The sequence below is a fragment of the Equus przewalskii genome, chromosome 27 (assembly GCF_037783145.1).
Source record: "Equus przewalskii isolate Varuska chromosome 27, EquPr2, whole genome shotgun sequence".
In the NCBI taxonomy this organism is placed as follows: Eukaryota; Metazoa; Chordata; class Mammalia; order Perissodactyla; family Equidae; genus Equus; species Equus przewalskii.
This window is the reverse complement of record NC_091857.1, coordinates 4258760-4273290: the sequence shown is the minus strand read 5'-3', so window position 1 is coordinate 4273290 and position 14531 is coordinate 4258760. Positions and strand designations below refer to the sequence as shown.

The 14531-nt window shown below is 35.5% G+C and overlaps 1 protein-coding gene across 6 annotated transcripts in view; it reads left to right on the top strand.

The window, feature by feature from the left end:
* CADM2 (cell adhesion molecule 2) overlaps positions 1-14531 on the top strand; it is a 1000353-nt gene that overhangs the window by 850263 nt on the left and 135559 nt on the right. For all 6 annotated transcript variants that reach the window (XM_070597821.1, XM_070597820.1, XM_070597823.1 and 3 more), the window contains one exon: positions 12033-12203. In XM_070597821.1, coding sequence (XP_070453922.1) covers positions 12033-12203 — 171 coding nt within the window. The remainder of the gene's footprint in view (positions 1-12032; positions 12204-14531) is intronic.

Here is a 14531-nt window from a genome sequence, read left to right as displayed (position 1 = left end):
TTTCAGACTCTATATGATGGACATATAGACCTTCAAAGTGACTTCTGATTCCAGGCTGAATCATTTTTCTGTACAAATATTTGGTTTTTCTCCATAATTGTCTAACATATGAGTTTAATTTCCAAGTTTCTGGGTGACAGTTGTTTGAAAGTCATAGCTGATCTCATTTTATTGGCTAGGACATTTCTATATTAGGTTACACAGCGGTGGTTCTCAGACTTTGGCAGGAATCATTACCATTTATAGGACCTGTTAAATCTCAGATTATAGGGCCCTGACCTCAGATTTCCTGATTGAATAAGTCTGGGGTGGAACCTGAGAACATGCATGTTTAACACTGCGTGAAATATCTGAGCAATGCTGATGCTCCGTTTGGACACCACACTGGTATAGAGAACAGAAAGTTGAGGAGCATCAGCAACTTTCATAAAAGTCTTGCTTCTGTCTCTGAACTTCAGTTTTCTCATTTACTAAGTGAGGATTAGAATAGTCTCAAAGTGCTGTTGCAAGGATGTTCGTATGAGCCAATATGTATGAAGTGTTTTTGCAGTACAAGGGATAACTATGTATTTTAAGTGTTATTGTAGTTATTACTATTTTCACCAAACCATGACTGATGAGTTGTAACAAGCCCTGAAGTAGTCCTAGAAATATAAACAAGTAACTGGAATCATTTCTTCAAGGTATTCACAATTGGGGTATGAACATATAAACATAAGACAACAGGCGTAGTGATAGATTTTTGCACTGACTAAAGTTTTGGTATAAAAGAGAAAGCAGGGGCAGCCCTGCTTTGTGGGAGAGGTGAAGCCTTAACAGTTTGTTGATGAATGTAGGTGCTCAATAAATATCTGTTAAATGAATAAATGGATCTTAAACAGTGAATGGAATTCATCATATGAGTTGTAAGTAAAAGTAGAACAGGCTACAGAAGGGAACTTTGTGTATCTATGCAGACTAGAAGAGTGTGATTGTTTAACTATGAAACCTTGTGTGTGTTATAGACATGAAACAGAAACAGGAAGGCAGGGCCAAGAAAGTCATGGAAAGCTTTTATTCCAGATTCAGGGGCTTGGAATTTATTCTGTAAGCAATGGTGAGACCTTATTTTTTTTTAATGTAAACTTGAAGAGGTAGAATGAAACAATCATAATTTTCATCTAACTCTATCCCTCCCCCTAAGAGTCTGGCTGAGAAATCCCTTTGGTGCCTCTTGGCAGCTCTGTGTCCAAAACCACAGGTGGTTTCAGTGAAGCTTTTAATCTTTTAGGTAGCAAGGAAGTCGGCACATCTGCCATTTAGCATGTGTAACAAAGATGCACATTGCCCTCCTAAATCTATCAGCTCCCTGAGAATTTATACTGATATAAACTTTCCATTCTATGTGTAAATTTGGAAATTTGTAGTTTGAACATTTACTATCATAAAATCTTAAGATTTTCCTTTCCAGCTAACTAGCTTTTACATTAATGTTTTAGGCAGAATTCTATGATAACCCCCTGTGACCCACATCCTGGTATAATCCCTTCCTCCTGATGTAGGAGGGACTTGTGAATAGGATGTTATATTACTGCCTCGAACATGTTACCTTATATGGCAAAAGGGATTTTGCAGGTATAATTATGCGTCCCTTTTGGGTTCATCAAAGGGAGATTATCAAGGCAGGCCTGACATAATGAGACGAGGTTTTTATAAAAGAATACACAATCAGAGAGACATTCTCCTCCTGGCCCGGAAGAGGGCAAACAGCTGTCTTGTGGACTGTGTGTGGGAACCACGTGGCAAAGAAGTGTGAGTGACCTGTAGAAGCTGAAAGCAGTTCCTGAGTGACAGCTCATGAGAAAATGGAGACCTTGGACATACAGCCTCAAGGAAATGAATTTGCCAACAAGCAGTGAGCTTGAAGGGGTTCCTAAAACTTAAAAGGAGCTCTGAAAGTATTAAACTCTTTTTAGGCGACTGAACCAGAACAAAGCTTAAGATTACTTATAGAAATATGTGAATATTCAGCACCCAAAAGGAAAAATGCACAACATCTGGAATCCAATCACAAACTGCTACGTATCCAAAGAAGCAGGAAAATGCCGCCTAAAAGGAGACTAACCCATTGATCTATCAAAACTCACCTACAAATAATATAGCCGAGAGAAATAAAAGATAAGGCATTGAAAATATAAAGTAACTCAAAATACATTCAAAACTGAAAACGAAATTTATGGAAATGATTCTTTGTGATCTTGGGTTAGGTCAAAATATCTTATACATAATATCAAAGAACAATTTATAAGAGTAAAAAAAATGATAATAAAATTAAACAGTTGGACTTCATGAAGTTGGACAACCACTTTGGATAATAGTTTGGAAATGTCTTTAAAAATTAAACATGTGTCTACCATCTGACGCAGCCATTCTGCTCTGAGGCATTTACCCAAGAGAAAGGAAATCACATATACGTACAAAGACTTACACACAAATGTTCACAGCAGCTTTACTTAGTGTAGCAATATTTAAGTGCATTGATAATTTTCTTCCACTTCCATTGGTAATGGGAATTAACAGACATAGATTATTTTACTGAGATTTTTCTACACTATAAATGAGATGTGGAACATAAAATTCTAAGAGCATCCTGCGTCTGCTATATTATTGACTAGCTTGAATTCTAAATGCTGTGTTTCTTGAAAGTAGTCATTACATGAAGTCTTTATCTTCCAAGGGAGTGGCCAGTCTTTCTTTTCCTTTTCCTTTTTCTCTTCAATCACTAACTCTTTAAAGTGTTTGTTATTTGTATATCTCCTAAGTTGAAACCAAACATGAAATTAGCCATTTTTATGTATCTTTTGTATGAGTTTTATTGAGATATAATTAATATAGTAGCAAATTCACCTAAAGTGTAGAATTCAATGGTTTTTGGTAAATTCACAGAGTTATGTAACTCTTACCACAATCAGTTTTACATTTTATCGTCCTAAGGAAACTTCATACCTATTAGCATTCACTCCCCATGTCCCCTCAGTCTCCATCTCGCCAGCTCTAGGCAACCATTAATCTACTTTCTATCTCTATAAATTTGCCCATTGGGGACACTTCATATAAGTGAAATTATACCATACACGGTCTTTTGTGACTAACTTCTTAGCATAAAGTGTTCAAGGTTCATCTGTGTTATAGCATATATCAGTACTTTATTATTTTTCATTGCTGAATAACGTTCCATTACATGCATATACTGTATATTATTTACCCATTCATCAGTTGATGAACTTTTGGGTTCTTCTTCTTTTGGCTAGTATGAATAACTCTGCTATGAAAATTTAGGTGTGAGATTTTGTGTAGAATTATGCTTTCATTTCTCTTATGTATGCTGGGTCATATGTTTTTTGCTTCATGTACTTTGGGTACTCTGTTTTAGATGTATATATATTACCATTTGTTAAATTTTATTAAATAATTGTTTCTTCATTTGCTATATGCTGTAGGCACAATTTTCAGAGACCTTAAATATCTGTGCGTGTGTGTGTGTGTGTGTGTGTGTGTTGTGTTTACATAATTTTCACCAGTTTGTTGTTTAGCAGGAAAGAGAATCAGCAGAGTTCTTTATGCTGATGTTCCAGAAGTTGCCCTTGGATTTTTTTTGTATTCATGTATTTTCACAATATTGACTCATAAATTATTCAAATTTATTATCTTTCAAGTATCTTCCTTTATTTATTCTTACAAATTCTTTTCTGTCTCATTTCCTGCTCTTTTGCTCATAGAAGAAACTTGTATTTCTTTTCTTGACTAATTTATATTCAAAATTTCTTTATTTTTTGCCTCATAGGAGATAAAACTACCTCACGATTTCCCTTTGTGGTAATGATAGGTGATTTTTAATTATATCCTTTCTCTTTTCTTTATGAACTTTATAGGAAAAGATCATGTATACATTTTAAAAAAGATTTAATAATTTGGTATATTTTTAACTTAGTTTTTCTCCCTTAATGAGATGGCCAATATCTTTTCTTCTTGTTTTTTATCTGCAGTTAAACATATCTGAAGTCCCATCTTTAGAAAGTCCTGGCACATGGAGCTCTGGCCTCATTGGGCTGCACTGAGGATTATTGTGCCTATAGAAAATAGTGAAGGGGATGAACAAAAGACAAATACAGGGTAAACATGTAGCTGAGTACAAGAAAAAAGTGACAATCCACAGAAATCAAGAAGTGTAGAAAAAACATAAAACAATAGACCACATCAGAAAAAAAATATTTATTTATGTTTAGTGTGTCTAATTCCCAATCTTTGGTCGTCTCTCTCTAGTTTCGTACTCTTCCAAAGCAGAAACTACTCGTTCATTCAGAGCTTAGACTAACGACATCTTCAGTTTTTCAGAAGAGTGGTGAAAAAACAATTTAAAAATAAATCCACTACACAGAAAAACAATGACATACTGACAACTGCACCAAATTACACATATTAACATGGAAGTAGCCTATTTATTAGAAGGAAACAAATGCTTTACCTGACTGAAAATGGCCATTATTTTAATTAAGTCAAATCACACATTAACCATCTATGATGTTCTAGACACTGTCCTAGATATGGGGATGAAAACTATACAGAAGTACAAAAATTAACTGCCTGGAGAGAAAAGAAAGAAATGAGAGATAAGAAGGGTAAAGAGGAATGGAAGAGAAAAAATAGGAAGAAACAAAGTTAAAATTTCCAATTATTCTTTATTTTATGAATACATGAATTATATAGAACCTTGTGAATGTCCTGTGGATAACTGGAATTTAAAAATGATATTTTTCTCAGAAAACAAGACAACCTATTGAAAAATAATCAACAAAACTGTGGTAGTATATGGTATAGAAAAATGTTATATCATATTCAGGAAGCTAATTTCTCAACTCAGATGTTTTACTGATGCAAATGATTCATTTTCACAATAGGTAGTTGAGGGCATGTTGATTTTTCTTACATGTGCTGAATGCTACACGACTCCATAAAATAGTTTGATGACTAGAAAATTGTATCATCATAGATGTTTCAAAGGAAACACACTTGCCTACTGCTTATAGAGTTTCCTCAAATAGATATTTCTATTTTCTTTCTTAATAGAGTTTACTTTAATCGATAAGTTCTTTTTTTTTTTTAACTTTCTGCCATCTTTTGAGCCTGCAATAGAACAGCTTTTTCGATAGAAGATAGAAGAAATCTTTCAGCCTCCAATAGAAGAAAGGACGTTACAGTCTACAGAAATATAGTGACCACCCTGAGGCATCAGGCTTAGAGTCAGGAAATATTTTTCCATCAGGTGGTGTAGTTTTTTTTATTCAGCCAAGGAAAACTAGTGCACAGAATATAAAATCTTGTCTTTGGAGAGGTTGCAAGTGAAACTTGACTCTTCACGTCCAGACTTTTGGATATCGGCACTGAGGCTCACTCAACCTACCCTCAAGCAAAAGGAGATTATTTTAAGGTTTTCCTGACAATTGCCAATTGAAAGGAGCATGAGGGAACCTAGTTATAACCATGCAGGTTATTCCTGGGATGCAGCATTCACTTGATGGGCTGGCTTCATTGTGACGCAGCTTCTTTCTCTTTCCAACTGCAACCAGCTAACTGCTTCTTCGTCTATTTTCACACCTTTTCTCCACCTCATGAATCGTGCTCTCTCTCATCACGTTGGTTAAATCATGGCTTTCCTAGAACCAGCCATGGGATGTGAGTGTGTGTGTGCCTACACATGTGTGCTCAAGTGTGTGTTTTTACATCTGTTTCTTTGAGTTCTTCAAGTTCTTTAATTCACATTACGAAGTATGATAGAAAATCTGAGACAAGCTAGTTAATTACATAGGTGCTGTTTGGGGATAAAGGTTCTATCTTGCCTCCCTGGAGATTAGGCACCATGGTGTCAGGTACCTCTTCAAGTTTAATCACACCTGGCTGATGTCACATGCTACAGAACATGGCAATTTATGGGCAAAGAATGTCTGCAAAAGAAATACAAAGCAGGAGGATTTACTATGAAAAGTCAAACTTAGTTGTTGCAGACACTTCGAATTCAAATTCATCAAGTGCAGATACTATAGAGGATTACAAACATTTTCACATTTAGATAGAACTTCTAGATTTCAGGACTGCAATTCTGTTAAGTATAAAATATTAAGGAGTCCCTAATATATTAAAATATTAATAATTTTAATATATTAAAATAATGAGTCCCTAATAACATGTGGTCTGGAGTTAGATTTGCAAAAGGCTGCTCTTTCCTCCCCTCTCTACCTCTTTTTGGGGTTTTGTATTTATGAATAATTGGTAGAGTGTAAACCAAGCCCAAAGTGTCCAAGATAAATTTCACAAATTGTGCAGGATATACCTTTACAGCTCATGAACAAGTGTAAGACAGAAAGAGGAAGACATTGTTGAAACCGACAAATGCTGCCTTTGAGCACATTGTAGTAGTGGAGGAAAAATGATAAGTAATATTCATGTTGCTGCAGATTACTCAAAGACAGTGACAGTAAAATAAAGAACATGTTCCTGAAGACAAGCTATTCTCTCTCTTGGGCTATTACAATTGTTAACTAATATCCTGAGTAACCATTTTTCTCCAAAATAGTCTATTTCCCATACTCCTTTCCAAAGAGATATCTGATGGGGTGAGGATCAGAGAGAAGAGCCTCTGTTGTTAATACTTAAACTGTTATTCTCTTTGTTAACTTGAACATACCAATAGTCCTTTAAAAATATTTAAAGAATATGTTTATGTATCTGTCTACCTCACCAGACTGAGATTTCTTTCCTCATTTAACTTTTTACATGCAGAATCTGGCATGGTGTCCAACACATGGTAAGAACTCAAAGTTTTCACATATAGGATGAATGAGTCACTTGAGTTGAAGTGGTCTCAGACTTTAACTTAATTTTTAAAGGCAGTGACTCTCTTCCTCATGGGATGTTCTCCTGGAATGGGCAACCCAGTTCTTAGTATTCTTCTAAGGTGCAGAAAACTAAGAATAGAATTAATCTATCACTTGAGTGAAAGAGATCTAAGACTTTACCTCAATAATTTTCAGAGGAGATGACTACTCCTTACTTATTGTTTTCCTGGTCTGGGTAATATTGTTCTTAGTGTTCTTCTAAGCTATTAAATCTTAGATATTCAAATGTTGTGTCTGAGCCATCAACCAGAAATTCAACTGGATCCAATGTAACTGAGGCGCAGTGACTCTTATAACTCATTTTGTTCTAGAAGGATTTGTATAAGTACAAAAATCACTGATTAACATAAAAGGTAATGTTATTGAATGTGGGACAGCAGCCAAATTAGTGTAAAAAAAAGATGAAACCTAAAGTGAGATTAGTAAGCAAATTTTTTTATAAACCCTTTCACATTTGTCAATGGTAGATCACAAACTTTTATTAGTACTTTTAAGCTAGTAAAAAGAGAGAGACAAGATCAGTTAATTATCATGTCCACAAGACAGTTGTACACAAGAGGTCTAATATTTCTTGGTACTGAGAGTCAGGAGAGAGAGAGTTCCTCTCTGTGCCCACATGTTTTAGACAAATGTGTATGTATTGAACTGAGTTGGCGGTGGGGTATATCAAGATTCATGCAGCAGCTTCTTTGAAGGCAGACCCGTGGGATAACACTTAAGAGAAAACTTTTTGATAAAAAGTATAACATTCTGCTTGTCTGAATAAATTGAAAAAGAGATTTTAGAATATGTAGATAAATGAAATACTTCTTCAATCCTCCATAAATATTATTGTGCTCATCTGAGCTTTTGAAATCTATTAAGCAGAACTGAATTTCAATAAAATTCCTCTCTAAGTTAAACAGTTATTCTGTGGTGCCAGTTAATGGTGGTGCCATAGCTTGAAAACCCAGGAGTGTGACTGGCACTCTAATTAAAAAAGGAGCATGATGAGAAGGATTTATGGAATCTACCCGTTGCAGATTGGAGTTGTATGAAGGAGTATTCATAGGCAATGATGAGATTTGCCTTGAGAATATGTTTTGCAATCTTCTGCAGTGAACAAGTGATGGTGGTTACCAGACTTTAGTGTTCCACCATATAAGACATGGCTTCAATATTTTTGGCCTGAAGAACATTTAAAACAAATATAAAATGTAATTCTTATCTTGAATATGGGAGAAAAATTCTTTGTGAATACCTTTGAACACTTAGCCTTAAGGAAAAAAAATGTTGACATTCCCTCCAGGATGAACTGGTTTTAAAATATACATCTAAGTTACTGAATGAGTTAACCAGACATAGCTGCTTTATGACAGTTTTAAAAAATGATGGAAAAGTTAGTTATCTTTTAAAAGTGATGTATTTTGTTTTGGAAATTTTGATCTATAGAACTTGTTTAAAGCAGAAATTATAACACATCCAGTTGTCCAATATGCTCACTCCAAATTTTTGACAATAAAGCCAAGGCATTTCATATAATACAAACAATTTCTCTTCTCTATGGCAAGTGGACATACATTCAACTTACTAATAATGATGTCAAATCATTAAAATACCATTAATAACAGTGGTACGAATTCAGAATAAATTCCTTGAGTTCTCCTACTGAAATTATTATCTGATTCATCAAAAACCACTTTTACAAATGCTAACTCTAAAAATAATAGCAAAATTCATGTTCTACATAAACATCAATATCTGGGGTACAGACTGAGACCCTGCAGCTTTGCTCATAGCCAGAGAGTAGGAGGCCTAAATAGGTCAGGAGAAGTCACATGATGTCCTACATCATTCCTAAGAGAGACCTTCAAATGATGGGAACATACGGCACTTTCAGTCTGGGAACAAGGCAGAAGCTGTGTCTGAGTCCTTCTTCGTTTCCAGTGTGGCCTATAGGCCTTGGACTGGATTAAAAGGAAACCGGCCCACTTTCTGCGGGTGTCTGATAGAGAGGGCTACCACAGGATGCTGGACAGGATTTCCCTTTATAAAAATGGGAGTATCTTCTTTTCAGCTTTGTTTCAATGGGATCAAAATCACAAAAGTGAAGAAAGCTAATAGATCAGAATAGTTCAGGTTGCGCTGCTCTGGATGATTAGAACTACTGTGGAGACAAGGCAACTTCCCCAGGGACTTTAGAGGATTTTCTTTCTAAAAACCCAGTCCAAAGATGGCCAGAAACTATAGACAGACAGGCAGCTGACCTAATATTATAAATCTGAACAATGGATGTGGAGGTATCTCCTGAGAGCTGATATTTTATGAAAAGATTTGGATGTAAAAATGTCCAGATGACTCTTTGCTTTGTCCCGTGGCTAATCTGACTCAGGACTTGTAAACTTATTGACTTGGGGGCAGCAGTCTAACTCACACTGACATCTGCCGTTTTTTCCCACCTTAGATCTTGACAGGATAAAAGATCTAAAGTCCGGAACATAAGCAGATTGCTGTTCTACAATCCAAGTCTCATAAAAATACGCAATGTAAAAACTGGAGGAAAACCATTCACTCTGAGCCTTTACCAAGAAATGTTTAGGAAAATAACTTTGGTTGAGAAGCATACTTGAGCAATTTTCCTAAGCTGATTTTTTTTTAACTTTTTTACTATAAAAAATTTCTGACACATACAATGTAAAAATAATAGTATAATGAGGCAATTCCCAACCACCACCCACCCAAAACAATTACTGTTCTGATTCTTTACAAACAAGGGCTTAGATAGCTAGGAGGAAAATCATCCTACAAATTCCTCTGTTTATTGGTTGCCCTCAACTTTTGCTAGCCCTTGCTCCAATGCATTACATAATATACATGTGCATTATTTTGAAAACTGTAAAAAAAAAGAACAAACATATATTTTAAAATAGTAAAGGTATGGGAGCTTAAGAAGAGAGGCAAGAGAGAGAGAGAGAGGTAGGTAGAATGTTCCCAAATTCCTTCTTCATTTTTGGTTATATCTCTGGTGTCAGCGAATCCACTATAACCTTGTTCCTCAAAATATGGTCCTTGGGACAGCAGCAGACTCGTGAGCACATTCCATTTTGAGAAACGCTGCTCTAGATCATGACGTAATGGATTGACATGACAGACGAGAGAAAAATGGAAACTCTCGAAAATCAGACAGAACATGAAACAAGAATACACATGGAATCAGCAAATTATCCAATATAAAGAAAATTTCTATCCATTCTATAACTGTGTAACACATCAACTTTTTTTTTTTTTTTTTTTTGAGGAAGAATAGTCCTGAGCTAACTGCTGCCAATCCTCCTCTTTTTGCTGAGGAAGACTGGGCCTGAGCTAATGTCCGTGCCCATCTTCCTCTACTTTATATGTAGGATGCCTACCACAGCATGAGGTGCCAAGCGGTGCCATGTCCACGCCCGGGATCCAAACCAGCAAACCCTGAAACCCCAAAGCGGAATGTGCCCAGTTAACTGCTGTGCCACCCGGCCGGCCCCCACATCAGCTGTTTTATAAAGCTAGAAAGTGAAAATAGAGATAAATTTTAAGCACTCTTTCCTATTTGGGGATGAAAGGGTCAGCAGAAAATATGGGGAAAGATATTACGATTGGCTATTCGCAATGCTTCTTCCTGTTCATCTCATGCCTTCTAGCAACCCTGTAAGCTGTCACACAAGCTAATATTGAAAGCAACAAATTATACTTTTGTTTATTTTATTTGAATGATGCTCATTAAAGTTTTATGTTATATACAATTGCTATCAGATTTTATGTGTTCAATTAATATTATATTAAACGACACTGTTGTAAAGGAAACAGCTAAAGGAAGCAGATGTTTGGATTTGTAAAATGCAGCTGTTATTAAAATTAAACAGCACAATATTTTGGAATAATTTCTTATTTATTGTATAACATGATTATAAAAGTGATTTGTCAAGAGATCTAAATTTTCTTGCACTGCCACTGCTTAGAGCTATGAAAAAGAAAACATTGGACATAGATTTATAGGAAAGAATATAAAATGTAAAAATGGGGCAAGATTTTATATAAATCTATGAGACATTAAAAAGTAAAAGAGCCTCGTATTTTTTATAGCAAAGAAGTATTAATGCATCTGTATTATCCTGACATATTTTTGCTGAAAGGCAATCACTCCATCTTTAGCTCTAATATTTTTTCAACTGAGGGTGAAACTAATTTTCAAATGAAGAAATCTCAGAAATGACTTTAGTTAAAACTGATAGACTAAATTTAGTCTATCATATTGATTTCTAATCCATTAAAATTGCCCTCTTCTTATCAGCAACGTGAGACTTGAGAAATTTCAAATTAAATGAAAATATGATTAAACCTCTTTTCTACAAAGAGCAAGTAATCCCTAAGTGCACCATTTAGCAATGAATCTGAATCATGCGTGGATAGTTTAAACATTGATGGGTGAACCCACACATTGAGGAAAGCATTCTCCTTCATGCTGAAATGGGCTTTTCAGCTGAGTGAAGAACATTGATCTCAATGTCAATGCCCCTGCAAATATATAGATTTAAATTTTCAAAATATTCAGGTGACTGTCCTTCTTTTCTTTACCAAAGATGACAACTTTCTCATCTTAGGTATTCTTTAGCGATTGTGTGCACCTCACATTGTCCGTGTTAGAGTCCTAGCTCAAATACATGCTACTCTCTTTTAGGCATAAGCAGAAGGTTATGAATTTGCTCTTCCCAACAGTGCTTGTGGCTCAGAAAATTACGATTCTGTCTTAGTACAACTTCAATCTAAAGAAGGGAGGTTATGATTGTAAAATGCCCTGGTTTTTCAAATGGAGTATAAAAAAGTATCTTGCACTAAAGGAATAGAAGCACTGTGTCCTGTTCTTTTATTTTACTTCTGTATTTAACTTTGAGAATTTATTTTTAAAGTAGTTTTTTTTATTTACCCAAATTCAAGTGAATTAAATGTTAAACCAACAAATATTTGATTTTTAAAAATTGATACAGAGGGAGAAGGTGCTTTCACTGTGTCCTGAGTAAATGAAATCTGTTGCATTTTGAAAGAGAATGTCACAGAATTTTAAAATTTACATTTCACTTTTAGATGTAAAATATTTAAAAGAAGAGGATGCGAATCGCAAGACATTCACTGTCAGCAGCACCCTGGATTTCCGAGTGGACCGCAGCGACGACGGCGTGGCGGTCATCTGCAGAGTAGACCACGAAGCTCTCAACGCCACCCCTCAGGTGGCCATGCAGGTGCTAGAAATACACTGTAAGTAAACCTTACTCCCTCCCCTTTATCTCGGTGGCAAATCTTTTCATCTACATTTAAAAGCGTTTTAAAATTGCCTGATTTACAGCAAAATCTAGAGCACAGTGAAGTAAAACTACCCTCATTAGTCGTAATCACATTCAAAGGAAAGGATTCCTTGCCCTAGTATCAACATAGATAAGGAAGACAAATAACGGAGATATTATAAAGTTAAAACTCCTAATCATCTTCCAAATGGTGGCTTGATGTATGTGTTTGGGTGGGAACAGGGGAGGAAGAGTGGTAATTCTGGCAGAATCAGTGAGAGCTGGGAATCAGAAGGGTTTTGGCGAACTTCACAGTATGAAAGGAAGTTTGTTATTTGCAAATGTGTCTGCCCATCTGTACTTTTAAAATTAGAGATTTTCTTTTTTTGTGAGGAAGATTGGCCTGAACTAACATCTGTTGCCAATCTTCCTCAAGATTGTGACTGAGCTAACATCTGTGCCAATCTTTCTCTATTTTGTATGTGGGTCACTGCTGCAGCATGGCTTGATGAGTGGTGCTGTGCACCCGCAATCCAAACCCATGAACCTGGGCTTCCAAAGTGAAGTGTGTCAAACTTAACCACTATGCCACAGAGCTGACCCCAAAATTAGACTATTTTTACCTTCTCCATGAGGTATACTAAGTCTGTGTGAATGTAGGGACTTATCCATTAGGTTCTCTTCGTCAACATCATCATTGTTTACACTGACTAGAGCAATATTAATTGCATGACTCCAGTATGGCAGGGGCAGAGCTGCACGCTCTGCTGGCATTATCCCATCTCATGTTATGTCATGTTGGGCATCAGCATAACAACCTGATGAGTAGTTACGCCTTCAGTCGCAGTTTACAGATGAAGACACTGAAGATTACAGAGGTTGAGTCACTTGGCCAAGTTCACACAACTAGCAAATGGTGGACTTGTAATTATGGCATTTTTAGTAGTTAGCAGGGGTCTTGCGATATAGTAGGGAGTCTATAAATTCCATCAAAAGGAAACTGCATGAATTGAAGTATGCAACAAAAAGTAGAAAAGAGTAGAACAGAAGAGGTTATATTTCTGGATGGGATTACTGGATTTTTCACATATAGAAGGTTGTTTGTTTTTCTTTGTTATCTATGATGAAGTTACAGCTTGAGTTTAGAGCTTGTGTGAGATGTAAAATTACATGAAATCCTAAAATTTTCAATCTAGGTACTGGTCTTCTACTATGCCTCATTGCATTTTCTTTTCATTTATTTATTCAACAAGAACCTATTGAGTGCTTACTATGTAACAGGCATTATTTGGGGCACTGGGGTTACATAGTGGCCAGAACAGAACAACAGTAAAACAAATTGAGATTGTCTCCAAGTGTCAAAATTAGCACCCTCACGAAGAGCAACAAGCTCCGGTCTCTCATAGCATCTGCTCTAGGTAGGAATGACAGAAGAGCAAAACCAATAAATACAACATACAGCATATTATGTATTAAGTGCTAAGGAAAAAATAAAGCGGGGGAGGTGATAAAGGGTGCAACTAGAGAGGTGGGAATGGGGGGCTCAAGGAAAGTGAGTGTGTGTATTACGTACATATAATATATATGTGTAGGCTATGTATGTGTAACATTTTGTATAATATATGTATAGTGTGTATATCGTATATTATGCATATTATATATGCATATTAATACATGTGTATATATTTATTATTATATATGTATATACGCATATACATATACTGTATGTAAATATGTGTAGATGTATATAATAAAAATATATATTATAATAAATATAATAATATACATATATATGTGTGTGTGTGTGTGTGTGTATATATATATATATATGCAGAGAGAAGAGCAAGTATAAAGGCCCTGAGGTAAAAGCATGTCTATAGCTTTTATGTTTCTAAGAACAGAAAAATACCAGTGAGACCAGAGTGGAGTGGACTATGGGAAAAGCAGAGAGGGGATTACAAGAAAAGATCGCAGTACCAGGGGGATTAGACATTTAAAAACATGTTTAATAGAGGAAATGTCAATCTGATTATGATTTTTAATTATTGTTCATTGTGATTCAATTATTCTTATTTTACTAGTTAGTGCAATTATTATAATTTTTTAATATTTTCGATTATGCCCCATTAGTTTCATTAATTTTTCTCCTGGTCTCATTGCAGCAGATTTAGAAACAAGCATATTTTATAGCCTAAGCTGCGATTATCTCCAAATTTCAAACTTTATTTGCAGCGAGACCTTGGGACAATTACTGAAACTCTTCAGGCTTTGAATGTAAGCTAGAGAATACGTTTCTATGAGG